The sequence below is a fragment of the Limulus polyphemus genome, unplaced genomic scaffold (assembly GCF_000517525.1).
Source record: "Limulus polyphemus unplaced genomic scaffold, Limulus_polyphemus-2.1.2 Scaffold7, whole genome shotgun sequence".
Taxonomy (NCBI): domain Eukaryota; kingdom Metazoa; phylum Arthropoda; class Merostomata; order Xiphosura; family Limulidae; genus Limulus; species Limulus polyphemus.
Window position 1 is genome coordinate 1,787,163 of NW_013665617.1, and position 16,834 is coordinate 1,803,996.

General features: G+C 32.9%; 1 protein-coding gene across 2 annotated transcripts in view; it reads right to left on the bottom strand.

Annotated features, from left to right (window-relative positions):
- The window catches only part of LOC111084911 (nephrin-like), a 166,949-nt gene that overhangs the window by 43,698 nt on the left and 106,417 nt on the right, over nt 1-16,834 (bottom strand). For both annotated transcript variants that reach the window (XM_022381468.1, XM_022381473.1), the window contains exon 6: nt 4,163-4,459. In XM_022381468.1, the coding sequence (XP_022237176.1) occupies nt 4,163-4,459 (297 nt within the window). The remainder of the gene's footprint in view (nt 1-4,162; nt 4,460-16,834) is intronic.

The window sequence follows — 16,834 nt, forward strand, 5'->3', positions numbered from 1 at the left end:
ACTATTGGAAATATAATATCCATAAACTAAACTTGTAAGTTACAATTGTAAATAATAATTGACTATTTATGTTGCCTATAAATATGACTTATTTTAATAACTGACACAAAGGACAGGAATAAAATTAAAATTCGACTGATTGTTTTAAACTCAAAGCAGCATAATAAGTTAGCTCTGCTGTGCCTACCTCAGAGATTGAACCCAGAATTTTAGCGTTATAAATTCTCAAGCTTACAGCTGAACCACAAAGATGCCTAAAGTATGACACTGACATTCTTCTGAAAACATTATAGGTCATTAAGGCAAGATATTCTAAAGCTATACTTGGAGTAAAATCAGAATAAAGTCATATTAGGTATTGAAATCATTATTACTAACCAAACACACAATAAGGTATGATTTTAAAGAAGTAGTTTCATCTTTCTTGAATTAAACTTTCTACATTGTTTATGTGCTTTTATATATAATATTTTGTTTACGTTTAAAACATTTAACAGAGAAATAAACCTGTTTAGTAAAATTTTACAAATATTTCGATCAATCAATACAATTGCTATTTTATGATTATTCTTGTATTTTATTTTATTGATAGAACAATTTTGAATTGAAATATTCAACAGTAGAAACACCTCATAATATGTGAACTAAGCTGCGAGATTAAAGATCTATAAGATTAGGATATAGCCATGTCTATAATTTTGAATTTGTAACCGGAGGGAAGGCAACCAACCAGTCAGAAACAATTATCGTCACGAAAGCTTTGTCCAGCTCTTTGTTTGTTTATTTGTTTTGAATTTCGCGCAAAGCTACACGAGGGCTATTTGCGCTAGCAGTCCCTAATTTAGCAGTGTAAGACTAGAGGGAAGACAGCTAGTCATCATCACCCACGCCAACTCTTGGGCTACTCTTTTACCAACGAATAGTGGGGCTGACCGTCACATTATAATACCTCCACAGCTGAAAGAGCGAGCATATTTGGTGTAACGGGGATTCGAACCCAAAACCCGCAGATTGCGAGTCGAGCTCCCTAACCACCTGGCCATGCCGGGCCTCCAGCTCTTTGATTCGAATAAGGGAACTAATTGGCTGCCACTTTTGTGTCGTAACGGAAACTTTTTGTGTGTTCAGCGGAATCACCTCCCAAACCTTGGACTCTACGATTAGTAGTTTAATACGCAAACCACTCGATCACGCCCACATAAAATAATATTTTCTCAATTTAACTACAAGAATTATTTCGCAGTGTTTATTCATTCGGATGTGTTTTTTCTTTTTCAATTGACGATTTTGTTTGTTTGTTGTTAGTGACAAAACTGCACAATGGGCTATCTGTGTTCTGCCCATCACGGGTGTCGAAAACAGATCTTTAGCGTAACAAGTCTTCAGACTTACTGTTTGGCCACCGGTGAAGACTTATCTGATAATACCACAACAAATATAGTCGTAGAAAAAATATCAATAAGCTAGCAACATTTCTTTGTTCATGATTTTCTGATGTTAAAATGATGCATTTGCAAATTATTTATTAACACAGCGAGAATTAAAGTAATTTCTTAATGAAATTAAACTTTTGCGTTTAAACATTTTAAAAGGGATACATCTAGAGTCGTAAATAAATATATATGGTTCAAAATAATTATTTTAATATCCATTAGCAGCCATAAATGTTATACCTATCTCGATATCCTGGAGTTGAAAATATACATATTTCCAAGAAATCAGCAGAAACTGAAAGGTTACTTATTCAGCAAAGGTAAATGTGCAACTTATGTTGGTAGATAAACTAACAGAAAGATTTGAAAACGTATCGAAGTATTCGAATTGTAATTTTTTTTATGAAAGCATTACTTATACTGTAGAACTGATAATACTTTAATTTTTAACTATAGTGAACAATAGTTGTATGAAATATTTGTGCAACTGAACAACGAAGAACATGACATTATTTGTAAATTCCATCTGCCTCTATATGCTTTAGGGAATGCGAAAAGTACGTAATTAACATAACCGAATGCAGGTGATCTCAATTTTTGTACCTGTTGCAGAGAAGATAAGGAATCACTTTTTAACAAGAGAAACTTTTCACCATGCTGTTCCAATAAATTCGAACACGGCATTATTTAATAAACAATTCTTTCATTTTGCACCATTTGTAATGTTTATTACAGAAAAAAAAACATTTTCGTAGAAGACTTTCCAATAAGCTAGATGTGTTTTAATACACAACATGCCCAAATTTCCAACAGAAGAGCTTCACAGCAACGAATATATTTTTCAGAGAGATGCAATCAGTTCAAAATATTTAGTTGGTGTTTTTTTTTTCAGCAAGCGGAGTTTTCTTCTTAATGAACGAAAATGTTTGAACTAACGATCGAACATTGTGCGAGTGACAGTTCTATAAGAACCCGTGAAATTTTAGAATTCAAGCCTTCCCTATATGTCGACGGATTTCATGCACGGGGTGGTCTTAATTTAAAGCCAGTTTACAATTTCTTTCTACATAAGCAAATGGAACACCCTGATAAAACTCTGAATTAGTTGCACGCTTTGCCTGAAAGAGAAGCACCGTGAAGAGCTTAACTCTGGAATTTTCGTGTCTTGCAAAATGAAGACATTTTACTTAATGAACATACAACAGAATGACTTCATGTATTTGCAAAAAAATTGCAGAATCAAAAAGAATTGCATTGGGATGTAATCAACGAGTTCGTTTTTATGCACACTTTGACCTCAAAACATCGTACTTCAAATTTGTTTTTTAGTTAGTGTAAATAAAATTGACTCTTTTATGGAGTTACTTTGAAATTCGTTTATAAATTGTATGCAATACAAAATATAGCTTTATTCCACCTACAAACACACTCTCTGGAAAATAGAAAAGAAAAGAAACATCAAATGCCAAGAAAAAATTATTTTCCCAGTTTTTCTAAATTCGAAAAATGTTGAAATTCTAATACTGCGTAAAGAAGTTAAGCGGATTGCCAGGTTTCTTATTACTGATAAAATGGAAACTAAAGAAGTAAGCGGATTGCCAGGTTTCTTATTACTGATAAAATGGAAACTGAAGAAGTAAGGAGATTGCAAGGTTTCTTATTACTGATAAAACGGAAACTAAAGAAGTAAGCGGATTGTCAAGTTTCTTATTACTGATAAAGCGGAAACTTAACAACAGAAAATTCCATCTTTAACATAATTGTGTAAAGTAAGGTTTTCATAAGAAAAGTTTCAAAACTCGCTAACATCAATAATGTTTAGATGAAGTGTTTTAAATATGTTTCATAGGTTAAGTTATACATTCTGATTCATTAAACCAGCAGAAACCAATGCTACACAGAAAAATATTAATTTGGGTTTTTGTGTCTACATTTAGATAAATGTCACTATTATTTACCTTTCCCACATAATTACTTTCATTCATAGAAATTTCTAATCACTTACTATTGCCCCCAGTGACACAGCAGTATGTCTGCGGAGTTAGGGCGCTAGAAACCGGGTTTCGATACATGTGGTGGGCAAAGCACAGATAGCCTACTGTGTAGCTTTGTGCTTAACTTCAAACAAACAAAGAAAACCTTTACTATTCCTCCACTAATGACTAATAAGTTAGTTTTATCTCAATAGTGTGATGTTTCAAACTCATTAAAATTCCCTTTGTAAGTAAGCAAAAAGAAAATGTATTAGTTTTGACACGCGAGTCTTTTGGAACATTGTGACTTATTGGAAGAAAAACGTAGAATTAAATAGATTGCTGTTTGAACCTTACTCGGTTGTCCTTCCACGGAAGTATTTTATCTGCCTAATATACGACCGGGTTTTAAGAATACTTTATTGGTGAATAGAAAGACAACTTCACACATCATAAGCGGTGGGAAAAAAGTAATTATCCCTAAGGAGAAAGTAGGATGTGACAAGTAATTTTTAAATTAACATTTGTTTTCCTGAAACAGCACCTCCAATTGTAACCCATGGTTATTCTTTGCACACAACAAAACAGAAAAAATAATTGTAGGGTAAATCTTAAGTTTATGGGTTTCTCAAGTTCTGTCTGCTTATAGTTTTATTGTAAGAGTTCTCAAAGGTTATGTGCAATTCTTGAAAATATAATTAAGAGTATAACTATTAGGCAGCCACATAGATTAATTAATGAAAAAAAAACACTTACAATAAACGTCTATATTCCAACTATCTTTCCGGGTGAAGTTGGGAAAAGCTGGGTTGATCGCATGACAAGATAAATATTTCCCGTTGTCACTACTACATGGAGTAAACTCAAGAGTACTTATTGTCCAGAGTCCCTTCAGGTCAGCAACGTCCTTGCTCCCGTTCATCAGCTGGCCATCTTTGAACCAGGAAACGTGTGCAGCTGGTCGCGACCCTGCAGTTCGACACTGGACGCTGGCATGTTGACCAGCAGAAAAGTGCTGCTCGGTATGTATTATGTGTACGTCCAGCGGCTTTACTGGGCGAGAATAAAGCTATTACTACTCTGTAAAGTGGTTTCATTAACATCTCTCTTAAACCACAGTAAGAAAGTAATCTGTGTATATCACATACGCATTTGCTAAACCTGCTAATAAAGTACAAGTCATTAAAAATAATGCTACAAAAGTATAAGTAGCACTTTGTACTTCAGAGGAAGCTGAAGTTGAACACAAACTTTAACAAATGCTTTAATCAACAAATTATTTTATTTCTCAACATTGATTCATCGCCTCAATTTTAAGATTTCTAACGATTATCATAAGATCATTTTTTTAGAAACGATATACATGTTTAACAAACTATTTATATATAAGCTGAGTCTAAAAAAATTCATTTTCTCATCACCAGACATGTTTCTCCTCCATAAAAAAAATATTTAGAAATTCTTAAATGTTGTATTTTGTATATAGACTTTTTGATTCCAATCTACCTATGAAGTTAACTTTTTACCAAATATAAAGGAAAGCTTATAAATACAGTAGAGAAAGATAAAGCAACTGTTTTCTATGCCATGCATTATCAAAGTCAGCCAAACGTGTCTCAGGTACTTAGTAAATATATTATACTTACTTAAAGTAAATACACTGATTCGTACATTTTAGCAAAGAACTGTAAAATTATAATCGCATTAACTGTAATATGATTTATTGGAACTGTTAGAGTTGTTTTAAAGTTTTGATACTTTGAATCTTAATCAGCATGACACTTCATTTAATATCACAAAACGAAATTTGACAAGTTCCTTCAAAGTATTAATATCAATATTCCAGACTGCCCTAATAATATTACACCAAAATAGTCCTAGAAATTCAAGTTGACGTTTATCTACTTTCATTTATTCATTTCCCATCAAAATTCTAAGGTTAAAGATTTCGTTTCACACAAACGTTATCGGTGAAAACAAAAAAAGAAGGAACATTTATCACTGTAGTCATCGCTACGCCGATGACAAAAAGTGGTGATTATTTTTGTTGCCGTATGACTTTTCAACAACTTTTCTTATCTCCGTTATGTATTCTCTTTAGCCAAAGCTTCCTTAAATACGGGAAACGGAAAACTCTCGGGTTCTGCACTGCACCACTTCAAATGCACAATTTGTTCTGATATGAACTAAATACTTTTTTATCTGCTAACTTAGAAAATCGAGAAGAGAGAAAGAAAATATTACACTCAAAATCTATTGCTGGATGTCCTAAACCATGAAAAGATCGCACAGTACCAAGTATGTTTAATTACGATTATTTGTGATCACTAAGGAAATGCATTTTAGTTTCTATTTCAAAAATACATTTAGGGTAATAAATAGCGTCGTTTCTCTTCAGCTGTTAAATAGTTTGAAGCCAATGAAATAAGGAGTGTTCAAGAACATTTTTTACCTAGTGTTTCATCACTGTAATTACTGGAAGTTTGTACAGGTTATATTGTTTTCTAACTAATTAGTATTCACAGAAATGCAATAGTAGCGTAACACTGCTACATACTTTGGATTTCCTCCTGTTCTTGTGACATTAACAAAGCCAAGTTAAATTAAAAAAAACAGAAAATACCTATTACATATACAAAATAAAAAAATGCTATTTGTTTCATTTCCTTAAGCTCATAAAGAGCACAAATTGACTTTACAAACTATTACTCAGTTGCAACCAAATAGAGAAATTTTGTAAACCTAACAAAATAATTGTCAAAATTCAAAATACGACAGAAAAGAATGGCTTAATCGAGGATTGAAATTAGATATAAACAATTAACTTACAGAAGGTTTACGCTCAACGATTATACTGTCTTATTAAACGGTTGAACCTTTTGGATGTTTCAACATATACTTAAGAATTATAATGGCGTTCTTCTTTGGCTGTTCTTCGGCTTTTCGAGGTATATCACCATCAAAGTTATTCTATTCAGCCGGTTTTGAATGTTTTTATCCAATGTAATGATCCAATTTTTCACACACACACGGGACAAAGCGACATTAAAGTGGCATTCGTTAAAAAAAAATGGTACTATATACGAATCTCGAGGATCTGATGTACGCTATCATTTCGACGAAAATACAGAATGAGCGTAAATCAGTTGAAAACTGTACATTAGAAAGGTAATAGCAAGAGTCTCTGAGAGGCTAAGTTACATAACAATATAAGGCTCAAACAAAACCGACAAATAAAACTTAATTCTACCATCAAGATTACAGTCATGAGATATTTTTAACAGGGCTGCGATAGTAATAATTAGAGAAAACTTCTTTCTCTACAAGTCTAGTAATGGATGTTTTAACAAAGGAGTTGAGTTAAATAAGTAGAAGTACTTTACTGCTAACGCACATAACCTACTTACACAACACACCGTCAATTAATTACTAAGAAAACTAACAAAAGACTGTTAATGATGTAATTAGAGATACAAGCACTGCACGTTACGAGAACATAGTGAAACACACTTCCGAGCTCGCGAGAATCTTAACTTCTCTATTCCTTTACTTTCTGCATTCTATCTAATAAATGCTCTCTCCATTTAGGGTTTTCTTATTCTTATATTACTGTAACACAGTATCTCAGAATTTAGTTTAATAGCAATTAAGATTATTTTCCAATCTTAGTTCGCATTATTGTTACCAAATTCCTATGCACCTGGTTAAATATATTCCATATTTAATCATATATTGCCCCCCCCCAGTGTCACAGCGGTACGTCTGCAGACTTACAACGCTAAAATCCGGGTTTCGATACCCGTGGTGGGCAGAACATAGATAGCCCATTGTGTAGCTTTGTGCTTAACTTCAAACAAACAATAATTATATATTTTATTCTACGAAAAGTGGAAATATACTGAAATTACATTAATCGGTTATAGATGAGATATTTCGCAAAAACAATGTAATATTATGCCAGTACATGATGTTCAGGGGAAATACAATACGCGAGGATAATTCAGATGTTGCTTAGTTCATATTGAATGCCAAACCATATTTTGAACGAACAGCCCTTACAAGCTATTTTACATTTTATTAAACTATTTCTTTTTTAGTTGTTAGTCCTAACAGTTTTGAAAGGCAGCTGGCAGCTTCTCTGAACATACCACCAAGCTTGGTGATATGTAAGGAGAATTATGAGTAGGTTGGTGACAGATGTTGGAATCACTGTGGATATTTTTTCGCCAGCTGATTCTCCTAATTATATTCACTAGAACAAAATGATTATGTACACTCGAAGTACATTAATGCTAAGTATATTTGATGCAACTTTGTACGATCATTAAAAATGTCAGTAGTTGCCAACAGATGTAGAAATTCAATCTGTGTATGGTGAAAATGTTAGTGCTTAAATTACGTTCGTATTATAATTAATCTTTAAAGTCATGGCTTTTTTAAACCGTCATGAAGTGAAATTTTTCTATTGTAACTTTCATCATGAAAACATTTTGTTTTTCTTACAGCGAACAAAATTAAACTCAGTTTTTACCAGTGCTATTATGCACAAAAAATATTTTAGATAATGTACTGAAATCACCAGAAAATGAGCAAAAAGCTCAAATTTGCAGTCAGAGAAATGAATTCATCTTTTTTAAAACTTATTAGCACATCAGAAAAAGTGTTCAGGGAAGTAGGAATGAATATGTTCAGCCAGAATCACATTAAATGTTTCCTCGTAAACTAAAATGAAAAGAAGTCCAACGCTTGAGAAACAGCAAATTTCTTTCTAAATAGAAGACACAGAACATTATACCAAATCCATTCTTTATGAGGAAGGAGAGAAATGGAAGTTTGTTGTAATAGTAAGTGGTGTATGAGCTTATCAAAATACCAGGAATAAAATTAGGCCAAGAGCTAAGGCATTAACATAAAAATTGTTAAAATGCATTCATAGCGCTCTCAATACACGTTTGAGGTTCATCTGTATAGAAGTTTTGTGACAGGCACAGACAAGACAAGAAATATAATACAGCACAACTTCAACTTTTGTGCTCCAATAGTAAACGGTAAATATACCATAATAAAGACATTTTATGACCTTCACTCAAACTTTTACTCTCTTCTAGTAGATTTATTATGGCTAACAATCAAATCTATGCACTCAACTAGCAGATGAAAGATAATACCATGTACTTTTAGCACAACTGCATTGACGTTGTCAGTTGTAGAAGCTAGACAGTGTTTTGGAATTTTACCATAACTCTCATTCTACAGCCTTATTTCATTTAAAGGGTGTGAAACGTTATCATGATGGTTTAAAAAAGTAAATTTCTGTGCTCCTGTAGTAGATATAATTCATTATCGTGGTGTTTTAAACAATTAAGATTTCTGTGTCACTGTAGAACAGTTTACAAATGATTATAAAAAACAAACTATAAAATCATTTAACCTCCCATAGTTAGTTTTTCTAATATATAGCTTACGTTGCAACGAAAACTCAGTTGTCACAATGAGTCCCTTTAGCGTACGTTGCGACACCTAGTGGAGTATACTGTTGCATCTAAAAAATTGTTTGGGACAAAACAAATAAACTAGAAAAGTCATATAGGTGAATGCTGAATCTGTCAGTAAAATATCCTATTAAACAAATTCCCGATTCTGTTGTTGTTGTTTTCTTTAGCGTAAAGCTAAACAATTGGCTATCTGTACCTCTTCCACCGTGGAAAATTGAACCCCGGATTTTACCGCTGATTCACCGGGGGACTCTAATTCGGATAAATGTGACTATTACGAAATAAAACAGCAACCATATAGTTAAGGAGGACTTTAATCCATAGAGATGGCACACATAAAACAGTTTTTCCTCAGTGCCCTCACAGTTTAGAATTTATAAATAGCACCCACTTTTCTCCAGGACCAAGACTGAACTACTGTTTACAATTCAGACACTGCACCCACGTTTCTCTAGAACCAAAATGAAGGAATTGTTTACAGTTCAGACAATGCACCCACGTTTCTCTAGAACCAAAATGAAGGAATTGTTTACAATTCAGACAATGCACCCACGTTTCTTCAGGAGTAGAATTGGCGTAACTGCCCCCCCCCCTCCATACAAAACAAATGGAAACAGACTGCTTTCCTTGAAAGTTTTGCTTTCTGTCTTTTGCGTGTCATTCACCTTATAGGAAAAAATAAGCTTTTCCTTTAGAACTTTTTTTTTTCCTGGGAAATGTCCTTTCTCTCATATACCTGTTCTCTTTCATGTTTTTTGTTAGTATTTTATTTGTCATTTCTTTCTGCTACCTCGGGAATTTTCTTTCTAGGACTATATTTTCCAAAAGGCCTAGGTCTGTATTGTTACAATACGTAATAACTATCACAAAACACATCACTCATGTAAATCATCATGTAAAATGAAAAATATAAAAACAAATAAAATATCATTGCTACATTTCACATAATAAGTGGCATGTACACATACACCCTATGCCTCCCTGCGTGCTCCAAGTAGCCTTAGTTATTAAGGTGACATTAAGTAATTTCTGAGCACAAAAGAAGTTACTCAGAAGGTCAATTTATTGATTATTTTTGTTCCTATCTTTCGAAAGCCTCGTGGGGTTCCAGTCTTTATTTACTGACAAGCAGCATTGCGAGGAACTAACCACTTGCTAGTATTCATCAATACCGGATTTTTGGAACTAAAAAGCACTGTAACAACCTATTCTTGTAAAAACTAGCTCAGGTCTCCCAACCCCATGAAATCACTTGTTGCAACGTAAATGAAGGAATTTGGAATTTTGAGAGAAAAACTAAAAACTACAACAACACTTTTCTTGTACACTAGAAGAGTTACTAAAAGTCAAGGAAAAATAGAATAAATTACCCAACGTGACTGTTTCGAATAAATGAATTTGTGGGGAATTGATGCTTGCAAAAGGAATTATCAAACTGATCACAAACGCAACTAAAGTAAAGAGAGAGAAAAACATAAACAAAATTCAGTCACTATTATAGTTTACAAACAATGTTTTCATCAATGCAATGTAAATACTCAATGGTTTATATACCTTCTATTGATGTATTAAGTCATCCTGTCACATGTAAATGTTTCACCTGGTGTTTGTCTTGCTTATCTTTCGTTTATTTTCAGGTTTCATATTGAAAGTCATTCAGAAGATTTTCTACTTCAGAAGTAGAAAAGAAAGTTAAAGGATATTTTATTATTAATTCTTAAGTGAAATGCGTATAACTTAAGCAACTTTCTACCTCAGAAACTTAAAAGAAAGTTAAAGAATGTTTTATTATTAATTCTTAAGTGAAATTCTTGTAACTTAAACAGTTTTCTACCTCAGACATATAAAAGAAAGTTAAAGGATGCTTAACGTTTATTCTCAAGTAAAACGCATGTAACTTTTCATTTGAAATTTTTTTAAAGTAATACTAAGCATACTTATATATGTTAAATAACATATAAATATTATATTAAAAATAAGCAAATATGTTTCTTAAACGCATAATTTAATTAACAGTCCAAGCCTGAGTTTCAGAGTCATTACGATAAGGTTTTTCACATGAATTATCAAATATTTCTGTCCATCAAGTGGGTCAGCAGTAAGTTTACGAACTTACAAAATTAAAATCCGAAGTTCGATTCCCCATGATCAATAGAGTGCAGATAGCCCATTGTGTAACTTTGCGTTAAGACACACTAAATACTCTTAATTAATCTAATTTCATCAGAGCATACAAATGAAAGAATACGAACCAACACGTAGATTTCCCATTGACTTCTCTCGAAACAAACATGTGCCGAGCTGTACTAACATTTAAATTTTCTTTTAAGCTTATTTTTAGTCCTAAATAAATTTTTACATACCTTCATGTACGATGTGAAATACATTACACCACTGACAGTATAAAAAGAAAGCAAGCGTACCCACTATTTGTAAATAAGAACAAGTTTACTAAACCGCAATAGTGTGTCTTTTCGCATAGCTAAAATGTAGCTAAAATTATTTTGAAGTTCAAAATATATTTTTGTTATGAAAGTAAAATGTGTAATGCAGACAATATTACTTGGTTCAAGAATCATATAATAGTAACATGGGTGAGGTCTATATAGAAATTATTGTAATATTAATCAAAAACTGAAATGCTCCTTGAGTGTGTGACAAGTGCTTCTGGAATCTGAACCAGACGAAGATTGTGTTATTTTTCGTAATGACCCAAATTAATTTGGTAAAAAAGCACTATTCGTTTCTTTATTCTTCGCCTTTACCAATAACTAGGGACTCTAAAGAAAGTAAACAGATATATATAATGTCAGGAAATGTTGTCTACGTTATTTCCAGCCTAGTTTATTTACTTTTTTAGAGTCCCTAGTTGTAGGCTTGAAAATATAATCTTTGCATTTTGATTCAACTTATTTCTGTACTTTTTTGGACGATCCCTATTCCCCTTTTTTAAATTAATAATTTTTAATTATCTTGTAAATAACAATATGAAGAACAAATTGATGAAATTTTGAATTTTGTTTAATAATCAGAAAATCAACTTTTTTTGCTATTATTAATATTTTAGCAGCCTTAACCATTCAGACAGAAGGTCTTGAGTGTTATTTCAAGAACGAATGTGCTTTTTAAGATGATTTTTGCCTGTATGTTCTATTAGAGTTCTTGTGAAATTGCTGGGCGAATCCTATTATGAACCACTATCGTGGCTCATGATATTGGATCGATATTTAAGATGCTAATGCTGATGCTTATTTAGCACTTTCTCACAAAACAGCAATCACGAGGGAAAATTTTTGATTTATATTTAAATACATTTTATCTTTAAAATATTCTGTTTTCTGAAATTTAGAAAAATAAAACAGGAATTTTAATTAAGGATAAGGATTTTTGTATAAAGCTTAATCACAGTAGAAACGAATAATATATCATGCTTACATTTGCGACTACGAATATCCAAGTATGCATATTGTTATTCTTGTTAAGCCTAGGAAACAAGTTACTGCTTTAAATTCACAAATATCCTTTCTTTACAAGAGTGCATTGCATCTTTTCTCCTAAAGAATGTCGTTCACAATCCATATTTTTCGCTCGAATAAACCCACACATCTGTGACCCACCCATGGTATGGAAACACAATCGTTTCGTGAACCTCAAGTGAAAGACACCCTGTCACATTCAGCCTAATCACTTTTGAACAGCACTGAAGCGTATATAGTATAAAGACAAAAAAACAGCATGGAACTAAATCTAAACTTCAACTTAATTTCAGAAAATCGATCCCGCAGCGTTTTCAACTGTCCCATATATTCTAAGAAGATTGAAATGGTCCTGAAGAGCCAGGATCTCACTTTCAAAAACACTCTTCCACTTTTAATACACTTGCACGCTCGAATCAACTACATAAATATCTTTATTTTATATGTATGTACAATCACACCGAGAAATGAATGATTAATATTCTCTTTCCTGTAAGCGTGAAACGTGTATAAATGTATATTAAGTTGTTGCATTGTAAGGGATTCAATACAATTTATAAACATAACAACTTGGAAGTTATCTAGTTGTTTAAAATTTATTGTTAATAGATTCGGTTGAAATGCGTCATTCAAAAAAACCACTTAGCTACAATTCAGTATTGGTTTTCAATACATATACTGAGCAAACAGAATACTCATGACTCAGGCTTTGAAAATGTTCGGGAATTATATGTAAGCTTAAGAGTGGAAACTGCAAATTCAAGAAAAAATATGAACTTTAAAATATAAAAATATCAATAACATTTAAAAAATACTTAAACGCTTCAAAGAAACTCTATAGTCTGTTAGGTGGTCTTCACTTTGAATATATCATGATTAAGGTCTGATATAGCTTTAAAAACGAGAAGATTTTGATTTCTTATGACAAAGTATCTCAATCTAATAACTTAACAAACAATTTCCTCCAATATTGTAAGTGAGTATCATGCCTAGTGAGTTACAACAAACATTGCAACAAAATAAGAAAATATCTGGCACATTAGCTAAAGTAAAACAATCAAAAATACATTAATTTGGATTTCTGATATTTACATTAAACACCTAGAGCAGGAGGAAAGATTCAGTTATGTCAACAGATAATTTGATAGATAAACAAACTCTGGAAACTAAAAATAAAACCATATTTCTTTTACAGACAGTAAATATCTGCACATATTCAAAGCAGAGTATTATATCTCTTTAAAGTCTGTGTATTCCAAAAGTGTAAATATTTGTATCGTAAAATGTTTAGGTGACATCAGTTAATTCCGTGAATAGTTAGATACCAAAGTACCGTCACTGTGGATATCAGTTATAATACCGTGTGTGTAAGTTCAATCACTCCAGCTTCGATTCATCGTGACATTTGACGTATGATTCTAATTTTTCTTTACGTAAACTAGCAAAGTCCAGAACACTGTATGTATTTTAAACGCCACTTTTATGTTCATATTATTCGAGATCCTACATAAAGATTCACAAACACATTTGACATGCGCTATCTTACTACCTTGCACCTTAGCAATAGCTCTGCAACGTAGTTTCCATTGCAAAAGACACCGTCGTATGGCTTTCATGTTTACTGCACACCCTCCTACCTGCTTGCTTTACATGATCCATGTAGTGTACGAGAAGGGCGGTTTTTCGGTGCCCCTTTCGACAATCTGATCGCAAGAAAAATCCACGAACATTGCGTCCAGCCACCTGACTACCATGTCTTCGTATGGAATAGCATGAATATCCGTTTCATTCTTCAGCTGTTCGAAGTATGTGATGTTGAAAGGAAGGTACAGCCAGAGCCCTTATGTTGGCGAACCTATACCCTACTTGTCTCGTTTCTAGACGGGGATCCTTCTTGATTATGGTGCGTAGTGTTGCCAGAGACACGTGGATTGCTTTCGCCTCTGATCTTTATATTCGTGTATTTTCACTTGTTACAAGATGCCACAATTTTCATACCACTGCTGAGGTATGACTTGTTGCAGGTACTTTTCTGGATGGTCCTGGTTTCCCAAGATGATCAATAATCCTTTGTTTTTCAGAGTCGTTAAGAACAAAACATATTCCTGTCTTGAAAATTCTATAAACTCCGATATGAGTATATAAATGCTTCGCTACACACTATTCCTTGTAGCGAACAATTTTCAGTGGCACCCGGTTACCCTTGGAACGCCAAACAATAGTACTCGAAGCCAATAACCATGTTTGTATTTCCTAATTAAGGTCTATTGTATTATTTCTTGATTGTTACTTTCATTAACAATACTTGTTAGATTGTTTAACACATTTAAATTTACATGTTTTTAATTTTATTTTTTATATTGTAGTTTATCACAGGGATTGTTTTACCTTGTTAACTTAATATATGTATTTAGAACCAACCTAATTCTCCTCAGCTGGTCGAACCTCGTGAAATATTGTTGTGATTACGTCCGAAAATGTCATTAACAGCGATAGTTCCCAGCTGATGAAACAATGCATCCTGATCTTGATAAGTGGAACGGTAAAAACGTATACTTGGTTATCTATACGCATTACCAGGTTGATTTTTTAGTTTCGTTCGAAATAGGTAGTTTACTCTGATCGGATGGTAATATAAATGTTAAAATGCAGTTCTTATACATGCTGTTCCACGGCGACTTTATATCGACCGTGGTTTTCACGTGATACTGATTTACATGTATTCAAATCGTCTAAATGTAACATGCTTGATTCTCTATAGTTTTATGCCCCCAAGTGACTCAGTGCCAAGTCTACTGGCTTACGACGCTAAAAACTGGGTTTCGATACTCGTGGTGAGCAGACCATAAATAGCCCATTAGGAAGCTTTACTTAACAACCACCAAATCAAACTTTAATTTTATAAATATCATTCCTAGCGTGTATAATTTTCTTGTACATATTTCTTACTAAAGAAACAAGAGCCCATAGAAAAATAACTCCAGTTTTTTGTCTGATTACTTAAAACCTGGTAGTACACATAAACTTTCTTTTTTTGGGGCCAAGAAAGATTATATAAGTACGATATACCATTAACATTAACTCCTCATCTCTTGAATTTTCTAGAAGACATGGTTACAAAGTTTCTGGGTAAGGTTTTGATTCCGTTATTTGTTATTATTAGTTGCTCTATTGCTAATTCATACGTAGGAGATAATGTCGTCTCAGCGTTTTGTCGTCTTGGTTTTGTTTCCATCGCTACTGGATCGTCATAGATCACAGATGGCTCATAAATGTCGTACAAAAAGAGAGCATTACTTCATCTATCATAGATTACATTACAAACAAATTCACTGTACAGCAATAGGGTTATAAGTTGTGGCTTTGATGGCTAACCCTCAAATTACCGACTTGTTTTTACACCGTTCAATGCCGGTGGGATCTGCGTATTGTATCAGTTTATGTTTTTTTTTTACAAAATCAAGTATAAAAATCATTAGGTGAGATCATTCATTTACTAAGTAAACTATCAAGGAGGATACTAGAGATAATTAGTTGGATTAATTGCAATTTTGATAGCATCTTTGTCTAAATTTGTTTTTTGGCTCATAGTATTAAGAATCTTCTTTCTAACTAATGACGTCATGAACCCACAGCAAATGGTCGATAAGTAGTATAAAACGTGTTTGAAAAGTCGATAAAGTACACGGCTCCATCAGTTGTTCTAGTAATTTATACTTGAAATCAAATCTCAAGCGATTATGGAAACCATGCATACATCCATGCAATGTCTGGCATCACTATGGAGAACACAGCTGAAACATTACTTTGCTTAAAACCAAAACAGTTTACAGCTGAGTATGAATAAAATGAATGGTTACTTTTTCTAAGCGCTTGGATTTAAGTTAACATTTAGATTATTTTATATATGGTGTCTGAAGAGACTACACATATACAGCTCCACCAATATATGAAGCCTAGTTGTACTCTTTCCATTTACCATTGTTCAGGGTTAGGTATGAGGAATGGAATTCCACGAAACTGGTATAACTCAATGACAAGCAAACGTTTGGAGACGGCTTGAATGGGTAATGAAGAAAAAATTATTATAAATGTACAACGTTTTGACAAAATTGTGTCATCATCCGGTAGAAACGTTGTACATTTATAATACAGTTTTCTCCATTACCCATTCAAGCCGTCTCCAAACTTTTATTTTCTAAGAAGTGGGTTCCTCATTATCTAAATTAAATTCAATGACAAGTGATAAGTCAATTGATAGATTGTACTTCACATTTATTTTTTTTAGTGTTTAGATTATTTCTTCCATTATACTTGTAAACGTAATTTTTTGCAGTTAAAATCTTATTTAACAAAGCAAGCATAGTGCCATTCTAAAATGAAAAAGGATAAAGAAAGAAAAGCTTACCGTATTTTTCGGTGTATAAGACGCACTTTTTTACCTCAAAATTTGATGT